Source organism: Brachycentrus maculatus, unplaced genomic scaffold (assembly GCF_059751285.1).
Source record: "Brachycentrus maculatus isolate JH-2025_06_01 unplaced genomic scaffold, ASM5975128v1 h1tg000470l, whole genome shotgun sequence".
Lineage (NCBI taxonomy): Eukaryota > Metazoa > Arthropoda > Insecta > Trichoptera > Brachycentridae > Brachycentrus > Brachycentrus maculatus.
In genome coordinates, this window is record NW_028281217.1 from 543,404 (window position 1) to 567,238 (window position 23,835).

The 23,835-nt window shown below is 30.6% G+C and overlaps 1 protein-coding gene across 1 annotated transcript in view; it reads left to right on the plus strand.

Moving 5' to 3' along the window:
- Positions 1–23,835, plus strand: part of igl (IQ calmodulin-binding domain containing protein igloo) — a 152,919-nt gene that overhangs the window by 60,256 nt on the left and 68,828 nt on the right. The window contains exon 3 of the mRNA XM_088271919.1: positions 16,798–17,115. Within this exon, the coding sequence (XP_088128045.1) occupies positions 16,798–17,115 (318 nt within the window). The remainder of the gene's footprint in view (positions 1–16,797; positions 17,116–23,835) is intronic.

Sequence of the window (23,835 nt, forward strand, 5' to 3'; positions counted from 1 at the left end):
ATATATATATATATATATATATATATATATATATATATATATATATATATATATATATATATATATATATATATATATATATATATAAATATATATATTTATATATATATATATATATATATATATATATATATATATATATATATATATATATATATATATATATATATATATGTATATATATGTATACATAGAACTTCCGAGAATTTGAGTAGTGTGGTTATCAATAATGGGTTGAATTGGTGAATGTTACACGTGTGTAAAGTGATCACTTTAACCAACCTATGACGGTCGTTAGCCCCGTAAATGCCCAGACTTCCATATTCTTCTTCATCTTCGATGAGATATCAAAAAATAATATAAAATTAATCAACCAGGCAAAGTGGAACAAATGATGAGAGCTTCATGTTGGGTTGGATAGATATAATAATTTATAGGGTTGTATAGGGGTATATTTAAAAGGGTAGGTTTTGCTTTACACACAGTGCATGATGATAGCAAATAGCCAATGCATTGAAGTGCACCGAACCGATCCAAGCTATTAAGCACAGCGTTGGTCAGCCAAATGGAAGCAATGACTTGTTCAACGTATATTTAATATATTATATATATATAAATTTATGATGGCGAAAAAATATATCACCCTATCGAAAGAGGTTATTATTTATACAAATAGCGGCCAACGTCAATCGTATTTGAAATTTGTAAATTAAACAGTTGCAGTATACAAACAAATTGATAAAATGGGCAGATTTGTGTATCGACCCAGGCGCCAGCTACTTGATGGATATTGACAAAAAAATGAAAGGTCAAATTAAAGATTTCCATTTCTCTAAATATTATTTTTATTTAGTTAAAAAAGATATTAATAAACAAAATTGGATGAATAAATATACGTCACACCGAAAATTCTTATACAATAAGACATGTGATTTTTTTCTAAGAAAATGTCATAAATCAATTAATTTTAATCACATTTTTTTACAATGATTAAAGAAAACACTTGTTTTATACCACTTGAGAATATATAGGCCAAACTGCGAGAAATTTAAAGATTAGAATTAAAGAACATCGTTGTTAATAATTATTTTTCGGAATTTGCAAATCACATAATAGATACAAATCACTCATTCCACTCTCATAAATTAAAATTATTATACCTTGTTCCACATAAAGGCTAAATCATGAATTATTTAGAAAATTTAGAAATCCAAAAAAAACCTAAGTTCTAATTATAATTTATTAAATAATATATTGTTTCAAAATTCTTCACCTTTGCTTTCCATTTTTCCTCTATTTTCAAACTCCGCCCCTTGACTAACCCCCTCCTCCAACTTTCCCCTCTCCCTTTTTATAGAACAATTATATATTTTATATTTATGTTACTATACAGACCAGAATGATGGATGTTTTACTTCTGAAACATATAGTCAATAATAAAACTTAAGTGGTAAAAAACAAGTATTTTCTTTAATCATTGTAACATGTCTAACCACAAAGTTAATGCCGAAACAATACATAAAACATTTTTTTACATGCGTTTCGAGTAATAATTACCACCTTCCTAACGCCATATTTTTTTTATCTGAAATTTTCAAAACCCATAATTTTCTTGAAACTTTCCCTTAGAATGAATAGGTGGCATAAAGCCTCCGAGAAAAATGTTTCCACCTTGAAGGCATGAATGGTTAATGAAAATTGATAGCAACCTGCTGTAAAAGGCTTTCATCCCATTCTTTCCAACAAACCTTTTATAAGTTTCAGGCTCGCGAGATAGCAAGTGAAGAATGAACGTTATCCAAATGCTTTCCTGAAAATTTTCAGGAAAAGTTACGTTGCGTTTTTTGGGAAAATAATATTATTTTTCTCCATTATATCCACATTCCTTACATAATGTATATTTTCCACGCGTAATGCAATTTTTTTCTTCTTCTAACCCTTACGCACATCCAATGTTGTATAGGGAACAGTAATGCATAGAATAAGTGTTATCTTGAACGTTAAATACACGAGAAAGATAGTCAACCCTGATCTTTATGTCGAGGGTATTATTAAATAAATATAAACTTACTTAATCAAATTAAACAACTTTGTTTTAACCACCACCGTAGACCACCTCCGTAGTGTAATGGTCAGCACGCTCAGCTACCGTTCTGGAGGTCCCGGGTTCGATTCCCAAGGGGGGTAAAATAAATATGAGTGATTTTTTCACTGTAATATTTATTCAATATTACCATGGACTGGTACCTGAAGCGGAGGGCTGATCACCTTTCCTTCATGTGTAAACGATCAAGATAACACTGCGTTTATATGACACAGTGCCCTATGCACCATTGGGGTGCGGATAAGGGTTTTATTATTATTATTATTGTTTTAACCACTTTTTTATTATAAGTACACTTAAACCTACCGGTTTCGACAAGATTCTTATCATCTTCAGGATTTATTTAATTCTAAAACATTAAAATACTCATAATTAATTACATTCCCTAAGCAAAAGCTTCCACACGCTCCGTTAAAAATTCCAATATCTGTTCCTGGAAAAAAAAATCTGCACAGTAGGTTTTTGTGAGTGTTGTTGTTTTATTGGAGATGATAGTGTAACTAGTTTTAAGATTGTTGAAAAGAAATGTTTAGAAAATTAATTAATTAATTTCATACGTCACACCTCATACATGCCCAACATCACCTTTCAGTGATTTTTCAGGTTTTTCACCCCATAAATTTTAACTAAGAACAGCCTTGAATAGGGGAAGGTATTGCTGAAAGCAATGAATATTGATTCCTGTCCATCCCTCGTACGGGCTGGCTATATATACACAACAATAGGGGTGCTATTTGCGAACCAAATCGCAGCGCACCCCTTCCAATAACGAACGATTATGCCACTTTTTTCAGCAAAAGGCATTTCGGGATATTGGAAAATAATTAAACATTGGCAACTCTGAAATTTCGGTGATAAATTATGGCATATTGGGTGTAATTTATATTGAATTATAGGGGTTGTTGGTGTTTAAATGTGAAACCAAAAATTATATTCAATATTCGTTTTCAATATATGCTGCTTCAATTATTTATTAATATAATAAATTAATATATATTAATTAATAATTTATTAATTAATATACAAGTCGATTTAATAAATACGTAAATACGACGTAGAGGTTAGCAGAGATAATAGAACGCCAAGCTACTCTCTCTTTAAAAATGTGTAGCTTGAGTGAGAGCAATACTATGAAATATTTTTTTCATTTTTACGAAGTATTTTTGTTGTTTACTTAGTATAAAACCACTAATAATGTTTATTTTTTTTCATTAATAGGGTGTCCCATAATCCAACATTTTACTTTCAAGGGGTGTTAGGCCAGCTTATGACTGACAAAAAAGTGGAAATATGACCTCAGTAAAAGTGTCTTAGTTTTCGAGATATTTCCACTTTTATGAATTTCTCGAACAACAACGTCTGTCAGTTTTTTTGAGTGCCATTTTTGTATATACACATATATATATATATATATATATATATATATATATATATATATATATATATATATATATATATATATATATATATATATATATATATATGTATATATATATGTATATATATATGTATATATATATATATATATATATATATATATATATATATATATATATATATATATATATATATATATATATATATATATATATATATATATATATATATATATATATATATATATATATATATATATATATATATATATATATATATATATATATATATATATATATATATATAAATATACATATATTTATATATATATACAATAAATATATATATATAATATATATATATATATATATATATATATATATATATATATATATATATATATATATATATATATATATATATATATATATATAATTAAAAAGTATTACTTTTTGACATCTCATCAAAGATAAAGAAGAATATGGAAGTCTGGGCATTTACGGGACTGACGACCGTCGTAGGCTGGTTTAAGTGATCACTTTACACACGTGTAACATTTACCAATTCTACCCATTATTGACAACCACACTATATATGAACCAATTTTGAAACATTATTCTTGAATCACTGAAACTTCACTAGAGACATCTATTGGTGAGATATTCGGACACACTCAAAATGTTGTAAGAGTATTTTATATATCTTGATATATCATTTGTTAGATGAAAAATCTATCGTCTGAAAATACGTAACAAACATAAAAAATGTGTTGTTTTTTTCGTGCTTGAGTAATTATACCAGCTCAGCGTTGTTTGGCTGAATTTGCATTTAAGCGCGGATGTCAAATCTCTCGATGTTTGCATAGCGGGCGCCGACAACGCCGGAGGCAATCTCGCAACAACGGCAACTCAAAACAGGCCACAGTACGTCACTTGTCAACCGTTCAAATATTGAATCCGCGTTCTAAACGCGAACACGCTCGGGTGGGGGCTCAGGCTGACCTATATCGGCGATAGTAACGAACCCCCACGTTACGGACACCCGACTTACGACACTTCAACTTAAGGCGAAAAGAAACAAACGACACAGAACACGCTCATTTGAATGTTCAGACTGACCTATGTATATCGGCGATAGTGAGGAACCCTCGAGTTGTGGACACCCGACTTACGACACTTCGACTTAATGCGAAAAGAAATAAACAACACAGAACACATTCTAGTGAATATTCAGACTGACCCATATCGGTGATGGCGAGGAACTCCCGTGTTACGGACACCTTGATAACGACACTTCAACTTACAACTTTTTTTTTTAATTACAGTTAAAAAAGCTTACCATAAAATAACCAGTCCATTTCTTTTTCTTTCTTCTGTGGTCTCAATCTTGTAGATTGGTTTGCAGCAAGAAATGACAGGTTCTTCGCTTTTCTTCTTCTAAACTATCTTAACTAACTGACCATCACCCATATTAATCTGTCTTTGCATACAATATTTGCCTCTTCTACGATTTTTAAGAAAGGTGTATTAAATTAAGATGGTTTGGACACGTGGAACGAATGAGTGAGGAGAGAACATTAAAACAATTTTATGAGATTAATGTAGTTGGAAAACGAAGCAAAGAAAGACCGAGAAAAACTTAGCAAGATCGGGTATGTCAAATACTTGAATGTGATCAGGTCAGGAGTTGAAATAATCGGAGGATATGTTTAAACAGATGCATGAACGTGGAAGGGGTGAAGAATGTATGTTAAGTCAGGTTGGTGTGGCGTTCTGTTCTCTCTGCCTACCCCTATTGAGAAATGATGCGATGGTTATTCATATGATATGATATTCAGATGGATGGTAATAAAGGTTTTCAATTGAGTTATTTAAATTGATACCTAAACAAAGACGAAGAAGTATAAAGAACACCTTACAATATTTACAATGTGTCCAAATCTGAATGTTATCCTTTATCCCAAACATAATAGTGCATAGGGCACTGCACCGTATAGAAGCAGTATTATCTTGATCGTTAAATACACGAACGAAAGATGATCACAGCCTTGCGCTTCAAATTATTTTACTTATAACCCTTATCCTCATCCAACGGTTCATGGGGCACTGCATATAATTGCGCAGTGTTATCTTGATCGTTACTAACATAAAGGTAAGATGATCACTCAAGGTAATATTAAATAAATATTGCAGTGTAAAATTAGTAATATTTATCTTTACCCCCCCCCCTGGAAATCGAACCCGGGACCTCGAGCACGGTAGCTAAACACGCTGACCATCACACCACGCAGGCGGCAAAATTACTTCAATTCAATTTATTTTTTTATAGTTAATATACACATTACAAACTTAAATTTAAATCGTATACATTAACAAAAATAGAAAATAATCAAGAATACTTTTGCTAAAGGTGTAGAAGAATCCCGCTTCGGAAAACTCCTACAGACACATGGAACTAATCTATCATCATCATCAGCCTGTGTCCGTCCACTGTTGAACGTAGGCCTCCCGCATGAGTCTCCATCCTCTTGGATCCTCCGCCTTCCGCATCCAGGTCACTCCCGCTATTCTTCTTATATCGTCAGTCCATCTTGTAGGGGGTCGGCCGATGCTTCGTTTGCCAGTTCTTGGGCGCCATTCCAATACCTTTCTTCCCCATCGACCGTCGTCTCTTCGACAGATATGTCCTGCCCATTGCCACTTGAGTGTGCCCATTCGTTGGGTAGCATCCACTACTCGAGTTCTTCTGCGTATTTCCTCGTTTCGGATTCTATCTTTTGGCGACACTCCGAGCATGGATCTCTCCATAGCACGCTGGGTGACTTTCATTTTATGAGTAAGACTTGCTGTTAGATTCCACGTCTCTACGCCATAAGTTAATAATCAATATCCAATGAGATATTATCTTATTCCCTGTGAATCGAATCAGGACCTCCAGCATTGTAGCCAAAGTGTTAACCTTCACACCACCGACGCGGTGAAAAAACTACCTATCTACCTTCTTAAAAATTTTAATTTACAAAGTTTTGGGATTAAAAAAATTTCGACACTCGTAAAATGCTAATTCTCGAATAGTCCGCTAGGGGTGCCCTACAAGGCCGCCCAATTAGCATACAGATTCGGCCAATCAGGTTACGTCTTTTCGAATCTACGCTGATTTATGGAATTTGGAATTCCGTTTGAATTCGTAAACCGGGCCGAGTTTGAAAATGGAATGTCAGACTTCATTTATGACGTCAGCGTCGTTTTTGACCTTGTGACTGGGCGTTAATGGGTTAAATGATTTAACACGTGCACGATTTTTCAAGTGTGTCCAAATACTTGTTCACAAATCTAGGTTGTTCCACTTAGTTAGTTTTTTTTTTATATTTTGATATCTTAACATAGATGAAGAAGAATATGGAAGACTGATATTTCCATAGGTCATAAGACCTAAAAGATGTCCCACCGCATTCCCAGATCTGACGCAGAAGCATCTAGGCTTCATGATAGACCTTCTGTATGGTTATATGTCATAAGACCTGTCATTGGCTGGTTACGTGATGACTTTACACACATGCAACATTTACCATTTTATCTCATGACGTTTGAGTTTACGGAATCCATCTATAGTTGGGTTGAGAACGTTTTCATTAAGAGAAAACTTCTTTTTTTTAGATGTATGCATGATCCTTACCGGAAAAAATCTTCTTTTCATTTCACCAATAGATGTCTCTAGTGAAGTTCTAATGATTCAAGAACAACGTTTCGAAATTGGTTCATATGTATAGAACTTCAAAGAATTTGAGTAGTGCGGTTGTGAATAATGGGCATAATTAGTGAACGTAACACGTGTGTAAAGTGATCTCTCAAACCAATCTATGACGGTCGTCAGCCCCGTAAATGCCCAGACTTCCATGTTCTTCTGCATCTTTGATGAGATGTCAAAAAATAATATGAAAATAACTTCTATAATTGGAGATAATCCAGATTTTTTAACAAGTATTTGGACACTCTCAAAATTTTGTTAGTCGTTATTTCATTCGATTTTTTCATTCTTTCGTCCATCACCAGCTATACAACCCAGGTGACTGAAACCGTCAATACTTCATACAAAACTTTTTCGCTGAAAGTCAAAGCAATTTGGAAGTTTGTAAAATCGATCATGGCATTTTAAATTGGAGTACTTTGTAAGTTGTGGTACAAAATGGCCGCCGATTATGTATCCAAAATAGAACGCGGTACGATTCCATTTCCGTTCGTTGGTGTAATCAAGAAACATATTAAAATACACACACATTTGGTTTTATTTACTGACTCGGAATAATGGTTTCAGTGTCAGTAATTGTTTTACTGTATTATTAGACTCGATAAAGAGAAATCGGCATTTTGTAATACACTCAATGAAAATTCATTTCAATTTTAAAATAAAAACGAAAAAGTTTTATTTGAATTTTGAAATAAACTCATGAAATTTAATTCTTGTTTTGAAATCGACTAAAAAAATATGAATTTCAATTTTGAAATAGACTCGGCAAAGTAAAATTACAAATTTGTAATTATTTTTCTTTCTTTAAAACCTTGAGGAGAATTATTCAAGCCTCTTTTATTCATAAAACTATATATATATATATATATATATATATATATATATATATATATATATATATATATATATATATATATATATATATATATATATATATATAAACAATAAACTCCCTAAAGAAATAAAAAAAATAGATGATATAAAAATCCTCAAGAAAAAAATTAAAGCTCTATACATTTAAATCTTTAAAAAAATATATTAAAAAAACTATTATATCTTTTATTATATAACATTAAACCACGAGTGTAAGTCCCTTTCCAAGCACAAGAGCACAGACTCTTTTATGGAGAGGCACAGCGAATCGAAATATAAAAGTTCTACATATGTATAAATGATTCAAATGTTATTATGTTATAAATAAAAATGTAAATATATTAAATGAATAAAAAAATTAAAAAAAAAAAATAAAAATATACATATATATATATATATATATATATATATATATATATATATATATATATATATATATATATATATATATATATATATATATATATATATATATATATAAATGTATATATATATATATATATATATATATATATATATATATATATATATATATATATATATATATATATATATATATATATATATATTAAAGATTTTAAAAAACAAAAATCAGTATATTTAACATAGATTTTTTTATTTATTTATGTTTTACATAGTAAATACCAATATTTCTATCCATTTTTAATTTGTTTTACTTAGTAAATACCAGCATAAAATATTAATATTGAAATGCCGAGTCAATTTAGTCAGTTAATGAAAAGATCCAATTAATTGAAATCTAAATTTTGAAATGGACCCGGTAGAATAATTTTTATACCACCAATTCGTCTTTACAGTTTTAGTCGCCCTTTAAATTAATAAAAAAGTATTAAATATAAATAAAATTTCATTTCTTTAATGTTTTTCGCAGATACTTTGTGGCACATTTTATAAAGTTTATTAAATAAAACAACTTTGTTTTAACCTTTTTTATTGATACTCTTCATCCAACAGGATTCGACAAAAATCTTGTCATCATCAGGGTTTATAAAGTAAATTCTAAAATATTGAAATACTCATAGTTAATTACCCTTCCCTAACTAAATAAATTAAAAAAGGGTTGTTTTAACCACTTTTATTGGTACACTTTATCCAACCGGTTTCGACAAGAACTTTGTCATCATCAGGGTTCATTTACTAAATTCTTTAACATTGAAATACTCATAGATACCCTTCACTTACCAAATTAATTAAAAAGGGGTAATTAGCTATGAGTATTTCAATGTTTAAGAATTTAAAACATAAACCTTGATGATGACAAGGTTCTTGTCGAAACCGGTTGGATAAAGTGTACCAATAAAAAGTGTTTAAAACAAAGTTTTTGTTTTTGTTTTATAAACTTCAAAAATATTCATTTATAAAAATTTGAAATATAATTTTGACCCTAAGATTCTTCATATTATTACAAATTTGACAAAACTTTATGACTCTCAATATAAAATTTCCTAGAGCATTCTTCATAATAGTTTCCTGCAAGCGGAAGGCTGTGTGCCATATATTCAGGCTTTATTGAATCTGGAAGGCAACGCTACTACGCAATAAAACACATAACACACAAAACTTCAAATACGGTCATAAAAATTGCTGAAATTTCAGTGCCTGAAAAGCATTATTGCTCTATTTATGTATTAATTGTTTATATCTCTTATTCAACTTGTTTATATAACTATTAATAAAAAATTTTTTACTTAATATTTTGTTCATTAGTTTTAATTTGTACCGGAAGATGAAAACATCTGTAAGTTTTCGAAACTAACCGTTTTTATAAATGAAACTCATTAAAGTGGTATATTTGATGTAATTTCAAAAAAAATATTCAACATGTAATTCCACAAAGTTAATGCCGACTCAATAAATAATTTAATATTAACCCGCTACAGGGCAAGAAGTATTGTTTAGCATTTTGAAGAAAAGGTATTGTTTACTTATTTTTTTACATAAACAAAATATTTTTCAAATGGAAAAAAAACCTGCAGGTTTTACATTAAAAGATCTGTTGCACAATAAAAAGTTCAATAAGTGGCTTGATATTTATTTCAATACATTTTATTTTATTCTTAAACTTTAAAAAAGATCTTCTGAAAAATAATGTTTTTCGATTTATGACGTTGTTGAAAGGAGTGAGCAAAATGTCCTTTATTTTAATGTCTGGAATTATATTATACTATAACAGATATTTGGGGACTCGTTTCCTTAATTATTTCGGCAATTAATATACGTTTGCTGTCGACTGACGATTCTATGGGATTCATTCATCTCGGTAAGTGGCAATAGCTCCTAAATTAATTGTTTGTTTTGATAGTCCAATTGCTTTTTGCTAGAACATAAACAGATATTAACGAGAAGTCGTGAAATTAAAACCTGATTAATTGTTTGTTATAATTTTTCGCCATCTTCTTCTATCTTATCTTCTTCGTCTTCTTCTAATTCTTCTCCTTCTATTTGTTCTCCTTCATTTCCTCCTTCTTCCCTTTCTTCTTCCTCTCTTTATTTTTCTAGTTATTCTTCTTATTTTTTTTATTATTTTATATTTAAAAAAAATAATAATAAAATTCGCAGATAATTTGTGGCACATTTTAACTTCATAAAATTAAATACCTTTGTTTTAACCACTTTTTTGTTATAAGTACACTTTTTAACCAACCGGTTTCGACTAGAACCTTGTCATCATCATAGTTTATTAAATACTAAAACATTAAAATACTAAATTACATTCTCTTACCAAAAGCTTCCACGCTCTGCTTTTGTGTGGAAGCTTTTGGTATGAGAATGTAATTGAGTATTTCAATGTTTAAGTATTTAATAAACCCTGATGATGACAAGGTTCTTGTCGAAACCAGTAGGTTAAAAAGTGTACTTATAATAAAAAAATGGTTAAAACAAAGGTGTTTAATTTTATAAAGCTTATATTAATAAATAAATAAAAAATATTATGTTTTCTTGTATGCAATATTGTTTTAATGTATTGATAGTATACAAGCATATAAAAAAACACACATAAATATAAACTGACTAACTAACTTACTAATTAACCAACATGCCGCTTGAACCATAGGGGTAATCTGTCTTTGCAAGCATTTTTCGCCTCTTCCACATTATCTTGCATCTCCTCGTACACGCTTGCCAATTATTTCTACTCCTGGCCGACTGCTTTCAAGTATTTGACATACCTGATCATTCTAAGATTTCCTCGGTCTTCTTCTGCCTTTTTTTCCAATTAAATTCACCTCATGAATTTGTTTTACCGTTCTTTGCTCACTCATTCGTTCCACATGTCCAAACTATCTCAGCACGCGTTTCTAAGTTATATCGATAAATCTTGTTTTTGAAAAAAAAATCTAGAATAAATGTATTTTAACTTAGGTAATCATTTATGTTTATAACTTGACAAATATTACAACATTGAATATTAATAAAACTGTTAATTGACGTAATCATGGAAAGCAAAGATATTAGTATCAAAATTATAAGGAGTTGAACATTTTATCATTTAAATAATTAGGTTAATTATTTGCCAAATCAATTACACACAAATTTTACAGCATTTTGAGTGTGTTCAAATACTTCTTCACAAAACTGGAATATCTCCAATTATAAGAGTTATTTTTCGTACTATTTTAAATATATGTTTCTGCTCAATAAAAAGCTTCTTTTCATTTCACCAATAGATGTCTAGATGTGAAATTCAAGTGATTTAAGAACCATGTTACAAAATAAGATCATACATTTAGAGCTTCCAAGAATTTGGATATTGTGGTTGTCAATGTGGTAGAATTGGTGAATGTTACACGTGTGTAAAGTGCTCATTTAAACCAGCCTATGACGGTCGTCGGCCCCGCAAATGCCCAGACTTCCATATTCTTCTTCATCTTTGATGAAATGTCAAAAAATAATATGAAACAAAAAATAAAATGCATTAAATTGATTAAAATTGCATCAACAGATGAAAATACAAAACTTGATTATGAGAAATATTGTTATTTTCAAAACTAGTCATATTTACATTAATAAACTCAAAAATCGTCTTATACGAGTGTTTCGTGTTATCATTACTCAAATAATATTTTGAATAACAGTGTTTCAACAAGGTAACATTCTATTTATTTATTTATATTCTTCTTTATCCTTGTTGAGATATTTAAAAAAATAACACCTAAATTTTCATGAATGACTTCACTGTGACGTATGAGTTGATAAAAACACACCATATGAAAAAAATCAAGGGTCGTACATAATCCCACCTCAGTTTTCTATATTCCGACCATGAAAATGGAAGTATTATGGTAAATTCAAAAATCTGACGAGTTTTCAGTATTATTCCGATGGCGGGTTAGTTAAATAACCCTCGACGATTTTAAGGGGGTGATAAATTGAGAGAGAGTGGGTCGGGTTATGAATATTTAAAGGCTTTATTGTTTTTTCTTCTCTCCTCTTTCAGCCCTTGAGATATTTGATTCGAAAAAGTTATTACGGAATGTAACAATTTTGAAAGAATGAATTAAAATGTCATTATTATTATTTTGTATAAACAATGTTTTTTAATTTAAATTTTTTGTACAAAAATGTACATCTCACCGAGATTTTTACGTCTTACAATATTTTCAGTATGGCCACACTCAAAATATTGTAAGCAATAAGTAAATTAATAAAAAATAATCAACACACTTTGCAGAGATCATAATAGATACGTAACGTAACATGTTTCTCATCTTCAATATTTAATATACAGGGAATTTGAACTGAAATATCTGAAGTATCTCACAATTTTAAACGAGTTTCTTACTCCGCCTTTCCTAAATTTTCATACAACTCGTGAAACGTATAAGTAAACCTTTAATCCCACTTTTAATTATCGTTTTTCGATTTAATACTTTCAGTAAGCTTTTAATATTTCCTGAAAGGTACACGTGATGTAATAAAGTTTCGTAATTACAAAATTATTTCAGGTAAGATGAAAAACCATAAAGAATTTTCTTATTTAACTTTACAAATAAAAAGTTTTTATTGCCGTATCATAGCTACCAGATGCTTACACTGTTTACTTGTATACATTCTGACTTTTGATACGTTTAAAAAAGAGCTTTCTACTTGAATTTTGTTATGTGGTAAAATGATGGAAGACTACAGTGGCCAACAATTTGGAATTTTTATTTTGTAACTAACATGAAAATACCTGATCTTTATGCACTTTGCATGGCTGAATTCAAAAACGAAAGCAAAAAAAATTATTTTTGTTTCGGCATTAACTTTGTGGTAAGACATATTACAATGATTAAAGAAAACACTTCGTTTTTTACCACTTGAGTTTTATTAAAGACTACATGTTTCAGAAGTTAAACTTCCATCATTCATATTACATATTAGTTATTGTACAGACCTGAATGATGGAAGTTTAACTTCTGAAACATGTAGTCTATAATAAAACTCAAGTGGTAAAAAACTAAGTGTTTTCTTTAATCATTGAAAGCAAAAAAAATGTAACACGTCAGATTTTTTAGTTTTGGATATTTATAATTCTGAAATTGACTTAAGTTTATCTTATTATTTATGTAAAAATATACAAAAACATATTATGCCATCGTATTAAATATTAATAAGTTAATATATTTCCACTGTTACTCTAGAAATATCGATACTTTTTTAAAATCCCTTAGACCTTAGACTAAAACATGTCTAGATACCAACCACTATTACGGTTTCAACGTATGGGGTCCATACAAACAATAATATGACTTTAACATCAAAACTTGACGTGGTACAAGCTTGTCACCATATAGACTTTGAATAAAAACGATTAACTTAGTCCAAATTAGTCATCAAAATTTCAGTTACAAAATCATTGTTGCCCAGTGTTATCAGTAAAATAATGCTAGTACTATGACTTTGGTTTATTTTTTACATAAGTTACATCATTTTTTGACACGCCGTTTCAATAACTACACCAGCAAATGAAAATGTAAACGGTTTGTAATTTCAGCCTTTGATGAGACAGTATTTAGTTCTCGAGTATTTTCATAAATATATATGACATTGCCAAATAAAATTAGAATCCTAACTGTCCATCATTTCCTCCCTAGTAGTTTTTCGCCCACCTTCCTTCTCCAAACTCCCTTTTTCCTTTGCTTTCCTTATTATTATCAATTTGTAATTAATATTATTTAAATGTTCAATTATCTACCCTCTGATTGCAATCAGCTTTATATATCACACGTTTTGACCAATATCAAATGTCTGTTTTTGGTTGGTTGGAAGATATTGTTTTTTAGCAAGAAGCCCGCTAATGTTCTTACTTCTTTTCTGTACATGGAGTTTGAATAAATAAATAAACCAAAAAACTGTAGGTGTGTTTCATCTTTCATTAAATGAACTATTTTAACAACTCAAAAAAATAATAAGACTTAGCTTCACATACGGTGTTTGAAAATTATGCGGAATACATCGAAACACGTGTCACAATAGATTTTAAACAAGTGGTATTTACCAAGTATTATTTAAATTGAAAAAGTTGATAGAGATTGGTCCGTTGTAGTCCACTATATTATGTTGCCCTGGTTGTAAATTCATCATCGTACGAAATCTACTATAAGTTTTAATCGAAATTGTAGATGTATTTTTTTTTAAATACAAGTAGTTCTTGAAATTGGAAAGTTTTCGCACTGAAAATAGAATTTGCAGATGGAAACTCCTGAAAAATAAATAATTCAAAGCCTGAAATAAGCGTTTGTTATTTTTTGTACTTTTTCTCCTGAAAAATGTATAATTCTCGGCCACATCTGTCTTGCGAACCCACAGAATGTTCTTTCAGATGAATATTTAACCCCGGGATACGAAGAAGGCCTTAAATATTTAAAAGGTACCGGTAATTAGGCAAGGGTTGTTGGAAAAATGAGGATTCACGGGGACATAATTTAATTCCTTTTGTGCTTTTTCAGTGCGGTCTTTTACCGCCTGAAATTTCATGAAATTTCCTCCGAATAATTCCATTGATGTTTTATTTTTTTAATTCTACAGCTTACCGCTTTTAATCTAGAGCCAACCATATTTTGACCTTTATTTTACTTTTTTCAATTCATCTTTTAATATGAAAATAGCCTTCGAAATAAAACCTGATATTTATCAGCCTGAAAGATATAACTCCGTCCAAAATACCTGTTGCAAAGACGTCAACGCTTATTTTTCAGATGGGGGAGAAAATGAATGTTTTGCTTTGGTATTGTTTCATGTTTTAAATTTAAATTATTTAAAAACGAGATGCGCCAAAGATAAACGAATAAAGTTTTGATTTTGATTTTGAAGTTTTGTACTGTTATTTATCAATGTAACTGCATATTATAGAATAAAATAATGACTATAAAGTTTTTTCCACATAAATTTTATTTGACCAGTGATCGGGTTTTGTCGTAGCTGACATCATTAAACTGGTGATGTCAATTATGATAAAACCCGGTCGCTGGTCAAATAAAAATCATATGGAAAAAAATCTATAAAAATGTATCATCTTGATTCACTCATATTTTAAGAGTGAAACTTTTTTAGGCGTAGAGAGGCAAATTACATGTATTGAAATCATTTAAATGAAAATTAATTTTAATTTTTTTGTATTATTATAAATATTTTTTAACATGTTTCTCTGATTATTTTTTTTTTCATTTTGAATGACATATATACAAAGAATTAGGTCATCGATTAATAAGAAAATGGTCATATATGGTACATATAGTGATAAAATAAACCAGCCTTGGACAGGCCGTTAGCTATAAAAATATTATCATATTCTTCATCTTTTTTGTTGAGATATCAATATAAATAACTTCTAAGTGGATAAACCTGGAATTTGAATTCGCAGATTTAAACAAACTCAACATAATACTTATAAAGCTTTGAAAGCTCTGTTTCTCCTTAAACTCTTTTCAATTAAGCTTCGCTTCGAGACCAATCCAACTTCAGCCTCTTGAGCTCACCTTTATAAGAAAACCTTCCCCACACCAACTCGTTTTGTAGTTTTGGCTGAGTTTATTTCTTTGGCACTTGAGACAAAATTCGATGAAATGGACACACCCAGATTTATAAACATTGATTTGGACACGTTCAAAATACTGTAAAGTGCTTTTTATATTAAAAATCAATTCATCCAAGAAACTGATAACTTAATAAAATTTACAGAAACGTATGAGACATTACTATCTTTACAACATTTTGAGTGTGTCAAAATGTAGTAAATAAATTATCTGGTCAAATTATAAGCTTAAATAATTATAAAAATGAAAATAATATTTTCTGGCGTTTCTCATGTGTGTGATTATAATCTAGGATTCGGACCTCACATACCAAAAAAAGAGTTTCTGCTCAATAAAAAGTTTATTTTCATCTCACCAATAGATGTCTCTAGTGAAATTCTAGTGATTGAAGAATAACGTTTCAAAATTGGTTCATATATATAGAACTTCGTTCGTATAAAGTGATCACTTAAACCGGCTTATGACGGTCGTCAGCCCCTTAAATACCCAGACTTCCATATTCTTCTTCATCTTTGATGAGATGTCAAAAAATAATATGAATAGTTTATTGTTTATTATTGAAATGCTTATTTTTATTAAGCACGCCAATGAACATATAATTTTTTTCTATACATGATATTAAAGTAAATAGATAAATTGTACGTTTCGTTGTTACAGCAAAGCTCCAAGACATTTCCGAGGAAATAGTGACTTCCAAACCTGAGGAATCTACTGCTATAGAAGATCAAATCTTCGACGAAGAAGACCTCAAAGCCGTCACCAAGATACAAGCCTGCTTCCGGGGTCACAAGACCAGGAAGGAACTAACGGCAGTCACTGAGAGTGGAGACGGCAAGGAAGTGAAGGAGGGCCAGGCAGACGTAGAGGGAAAAGCGAGTGAAGTCGAAGAAGAAGCTAAGATGAGTGGAGGAAAGGTTGTCGAAGTTGAAGCCAGTAAGGCAGAGATGGAAGCTGAGTTCAGCGCTGATGATAAGGGTCAGTAAATTTAATTTTTATTAAATTTAATTTTTTTTTTATTGGAAAACCAACAGTTAATGCTTTCAATATTCAAAACAGAATAGTTTATTAACAACATTTTTAGTATGTCCAATTACTTGTTCTCAAAATCTGGATTATCTCAAATTACAGGAGTTATTTTCATATTATTTTTTGACATCTCATCAAAGATGAAGAAGAATATGGAAGTCTGGGCATTTACGGGGCTGACGACCGTCATAGGCTGGTTTAAGTGATCACTTTACACACGTGTAACATTCACCAATTCTACCCATCATTGACAACCAATCTATTCAAATTCTTGGAAGTTCTATATATATGAACCAATTTAGAAACTTTGTTCTTGAATCACTAGAACTTTACTAGAGACATCTATTGGTGAGATGTAAAGAAGCTTTTTTATTAAGCAGAAACTCTTATATTAGTATGTGAGATCCGAATCCTGGATTATAATCACACACATGAGAAACGCCAGAAAATACCATTTTCATTTTTATTATTAAGCTTATAATTTGATCAGATAATTTATTTACAACATTTTGAATGTGTCCAAATACTTGTTCTCAAAATCTGGATTATCTCAAATTACAGGAGTTATTTTCAGTTCTGCAAATTAAACGCCAAATCAATAAATAAATATTATAGCTTACATTTCTTAATCAAATATTCAAATAGACAACAACAATATTTCTCTTAAACGTTTTAAAAGCTAATAAAAACCTTTCATCAAAAGCTAAACAAGCAGTACACAATGGAGTCTTGTATGTTGAGGTTTCAATAAAAACCCGGAATGAAATAACTCCTGAGTAAAGAGAAATCCTGAATTTCTGAACAAAAATTTGGAAGTACCTACTGAAAACACTATGCGTAGGAGATATTGCAAAACTTTTGCCGGCTTCCATTTACAATATTTCAGGAATTCCTGAAAGCAAACGTCTCTACGGCTGTATGGTAAACAACCTAGATACTTTATCTCTTCGTTCATAATAATATTCAATTTAAATTTCTCAATTTTCCCATCCCTCTGTACATTATCATGAGAATTCATTTCCGTTTCTAAATCTTCATTCCATTCCAGCCCGCAATTTTGACGAATTTCATAAATTTGTGTTCGTATTCTAAATGAAGTGGAATAAATGATTCCATCTCGACAGGATTTCTCGTTTTTCACTAGATGTTTCCATCACGATATTTTCTTCTTCTTCTTCCTGGCTTTATTATAATTTTACGTCTTTGTCGACTGTTAGGGTCAGTTCTTCTCGTCTTCGGGTTGAAACGACCCTATCAGCGAGCGGAGAATAGAGACGGGTGGTGACTGACCATGACAGAAGCAAACCAATCGTCACAATGATTGTAGCCCACTAAGAAGAAATCTATTAGGTTGTCCGTTATAAAGATATGTACATACTTTAATTTTAATATATTGGGTCATATATAATTATTGGCCACTTTTTTTGTAGATTGGAATTGCATTTATTATTAACCCTGCTTATTATATACAGTATCGAACAGATTAATTGAAACAAAACTTTTTTGTTGCATTTTCGTAAAAAGTTTTGTAAAATCTTTTGTTTATTAGTTATATCACAAATTAATTTTAAATATGATCTCATTTGGGCTCAATCAAAGATATTACTTTCATTAAATTAAACGCTTGAATAATCCACTGAATTGAGTTTTATTTTTATTTATGACTAGTTTCGAAAACGACAATTGTTTTCATCTTCTGGTACAAATTAAAACAATTGTCGTTTTCGAAACTAGTCATAAATAAAAATAAAACTCAAATCAGTGGATTATCCAAGTGTTTAATTTAATAAAAATAATCATGTCACTCCACAGAATTAATGCCGAATCAATAAACAAAGATATTACTCTTCTTGGCATCTATTCTATCTAAGGTTTTGGCACGATAATGCAATTTTTCATCTCGAATCTATACTTGAATTTTGGAAAAAATCAGCTGTTCCACCGTAGTGCAATCAATTTCGGAGAGCCGATTCTTACATATTGCTGATAGATTTTCAATCAGATTTACGTCTGACATAATTCTTGACCAGTCCAACACAGTCCATTGTTTTTGTGTGAAGAATTTAATTTTTTTTTGGATTTGTGGCAGGGGGTTAAATCTTGCTGAAATATTCCATTACCATTTGACTTTTGTTTTTGAATCTCAGGTAGTATCTTTCCGGTAGAATTTGGTGATACTTCTCGCTATTTATCATCTCAGTCACCGAAAGAAGCAGCCCTGGTCCATGGTACGAGGAACACCCCCAAAACATTTTTTAGAGGTTGTTGAAAATACAAAAAAAAAGTTTTGTTTCAAAAAGGTAAAAATGCTGCAAAAACATGCCAAAAAATTGTTTATTATTTTCAATTTAATCTCTGAAACTTGTTCAAACTCACCCCATCGCTATCTTTAAGTGCTTTATATAACTTGTTATATCAAATTATCGAGTGGAACGAACTACTAAGAAACTCGTTCATTTCGCTTGTTAGACATTCATTTCCTTTGCTTTAAAGAAATAATTCTCATAACGGTTTTTCTAACAATATAATTTATCTGAAATCTCTATAAAATTATTTTATGAACTTGAAGACTAGCCTGAAAGCATCATTTTCAATTTTCATCAACTTTTTATTACTTTTTATTAGACCACATTTTTATGCATAATATTTTGGATTTGTCTAATTTTGTATCTATTTCAATATTTTTTAAATATTCTTCTTCTTTCTCTTTATACCCGTACCCGCACCTCAACGATGCGAAAAGCCTTATAACAAATAAACGTAGTGTTATCTTGATCGTTAACACATGAAGGAAAGGTAATCAGCCCTCCGCTTTTTTATATCTCAAGAAAACTGTTTTTGTGTCAAGCAATGTGATTTCTCAGTATTTATCAATTGCTGTGACTCAGTATGATAAAATTGAAAAGAAAAATCCCACATTTCTAACATGTTCAATATGCCGAAAACAAGATTTTCATTTATTAATGTAGCTTATAATTTTACCAGTTATTTTTTATTCACAAAATTTTTGAGTGTGTCCAAACTTAGTTAACGAATCTAGGTTTTCTCCACTATGGAGTTATATGTAAGTAATTTTTTGACATCTCAACAAAGAAGAAGAAAAATATAAAGTCTTGGCATTTTCAGGGCTTACGACCATTATTGGCTTGGTTAAAGAATCACTTTACACACCGGTAACTTTACCAATTCTACCCATGATTGACAACCACACAACTCAATTTTTTTAATCTTCTAGATATATTGATCAAACTTGTAACACAGTAGGTGTATGTTCACAACACTCATATATGTTGGGATGAGGATAGCTTTTAAAAAGACTTTTTCGTAAGAAGAAAAAAACTCCTGATTGGAGATAATCCAGATTTGTGAACAAATGGTAGGACACATTCAAAATGTTGTAAAAAAATTGACTGGTCAAATTAAAATATGAAATAAATTGAAAATCATATTTTTAAACGTTTTCAAGTATGTGAATAGAATCCAGGATTCGGACCTCACATACAAATGAAAGAGTTTCTGCTCAAAAAAAGCTTCTTTCATGTAAGCATAGATGTCTCTAGAGAAATTTTAGTCAATTCAAGCGATGTTTCGAATTCGAACAACATATCGTAGTCATACAGGAGAAAGTGACCAAGTGCATTTTTTACATAAACGTGATCATTGACTATTTGATATCTTACTAGCTTAATATTGCCCTGAAAAAAATCCCAAAGCGATTTAAAACATGGAAGTATAATATATTGACTTGTTAAAAATGACTAACTGCATTGATGTTTATTTTCTTGCCAAGCAAAAGTGACTTAACTGGCTACCCAGAACATTTTACGTTTTGCTAGTTGGTCACTTTCTCCTGTACGACTACGATATATAGAACAGTAGATAAAGAAAAATTACATGATTGGTTTCTGATAAGGTTTTATTAAGGTATTGTCTGCATTCATTGGGGTCGTGAAGAATATTATAAATAAACCATTTTGAACGTCAACTTAGTCATAATCGTCAGTAAAATGTATTTAACGACTGAAAATTATGTAGGGCGGAATTATAATGCTTTCTAAAGTTTTCCTTTATCATTTACGCTTTCCCAGCGCTTTCATCGTGGTAGTATGTACTTGTTAACAACTCACATAATAGACTGGGCGTATAATGGCTGTACGGTGGGTCGAAGGCTGGGTTATTAGAAACCTTTAAACGTACAATAATATTCATTTGGAATTCAGCTCGATAATTAAGCGCATGTACATAATTTAACCGAAAGCGAAGTGGTACGTTTTGTTAGTCTACATCTGGTTAAGGGGAAAATTGGTGTAAAGATACAAGTTACAAGCTAAAAAAATTGGAAAAAAATAAATACATAATTTAATTAAATACTGAATTAACTTTTTAAAATTAATTTATTTTGTTTTAACCACTTGTTTATTAATAAAATTTTAACATAATACTAATACCGTTATCAAGATGATGACAAGGTTCTTGTCGAAACCGGTAGGTTAAATTGTATTAATAAACAAATGGTTAAAACAATGTTAATAATTTTATAAAGTTTATAAAATATGCCATAAAGTATCTGCGGAAAACATTCAAGAAATACTGAATACTTTTCTTACATATTAAATATTATAATAACAAATTAATAAATCTTCTTCTAACCCTCATTTGCACCCAATGGTGCATAGGGTACTGCATTATATAAACGCAGTATTATCTTGATCGTTAACACATGAAGAAAATGTTATCAGCTCTCAGCTTCAGGTACCAGTTCAGGGTAATATGTTGAATAAATATTTCAGTGAAAAAAATCACTTATATTCATTTAGCCTCCTCTGGAAATCGAACCCGGGACCTCCAGAACGGTAGCCGAGAGTGCTCACCATTACACTACGGAGGCGGACAAATTAATTTATAATTTGTCCAAATGTGACAAATTAATTAATTATAATTAATAAATAATACTACACAATTAATATATTAAGTTCCACCCCTGGAAACTTGTACTACAAGACAAGCCTGAAAAAATGAACAAGCCTGAAAAAAGCTGCCGGGGATGAGAGCTACTTATCGATATTGTGCTTTTAACGTAAAATGTACGAGCGAATTTCGACACGATTTTTATTTTTTGGAGGTTAAATGTAAATTAATTTATGCAACTTTGGAGGGTAGAAGGCGGTGGGATGGGTTAAGATCTGAAACGATAAGAAAGATGGATGGTTATGAGTAACCTGTAGCGTCAAAAACAGCTGCTCTGAATTATAAAACACATTTGGAAATATCATTTCTAATCACGTTATAATTTCTTTAATATATGGATCAAAAGAAATATATAATGTATGGATCAAAAGAAAGATGAAAGTACGCTGAATGCAGGCGAAATGCGATCTCTCAGAAGAATGTGTGACAAAACGATGTATGATAGATATTCGAATAGTGAAATAAGGAAGGAATGCAAAGCTGAGATAAGCATTATTGATAAAATCAAGAAAGGTGCGTTGAGATGGTTTGGACATGTAGAACGAATGAGTGAGGAAAGAACGGTAAAACAAATTTGTGATGCGAATTTAATTAGAAAAAGGAGCAGAGGAAGACGGAAAAAAACATGGCACGATCATGTGTGCCAAATACTTGAAAGTAGTCAGGTTAGGAGTCGTAGCAATCGGCGGGTATGCATGAGGAGATGCATGAACGTTGAAGAGGCGAAGAATGTTTGCAAAGACAGGGTTGTGTGGCGTCCTATTCTCTCTGCCTACCTCTGCGAGTATATTCAAGTGTTCTATTTTATTTTATTCGTATTATCAAGTTGTTTTTTAAAGTTCATGGCAAATCAATTAATGATAAAGCTTGTCATTGGTCATGAAGAAATTGTATTAAAATGGAGTTTATATAGTCAGTGTGATCAAAATTGTTTACCGTTTTGTTTAAGCAATCAGAATTGGATGCTCATTAAGTATTTAATGAGTCATTCCCCTACCAAATTATCGGTTTAAACACTGCGTTCATTTTAGGGGATGTTTCGTGAAACTTCCACCCCTTAAATAATTCAAATTTGATTTGAGTAATGACTTTAATTTTTTTTAACTAAACACTTGAATATACCACTTCAATGATTTTTATTTATATTTAAATACGACGTCTGTCCGCCTCCGTAGTGTAATGGTCAGCACACTCGGCTACCGTTCTGGAGGTCCCGGGTTCGATTCCCAGGGGGGATCAAATAAATATAAGTGATTTTTTCACTGTAATATTTATTCAATATTACCCTGGACTGGTACCTGAAGCGGAGAGCTGATCACCTTTCTTCGTGTGTAAACGATCAAGATAACACTGTGTTCATATGAAGCAGTGCCCTATGCACCATTGGGGTGCGGATGAGGGTTTTATTATTTTATTATTATTTAAATACGACTAGTTTCGAAAACTTATAGATGTTTTTATCTTCTGGTACAAATTTAACAAAAATATACTTAGGGGTATATATAGGTTAATAAATATAGGGAAGGGAGGGGGGTTTCGGATCAAGATTTTTTGTAAAAGGAAACATATTTGATAATGGTGACGTATTTAGAAACAGTATATTATTCATTATCGTTTTATCTGAATTTAAAAAAAAGTATCATATATACCCCTTTATATATTTTTTGTTCGTTAGTTTAATTTGTACCAGAAGATAAAAAC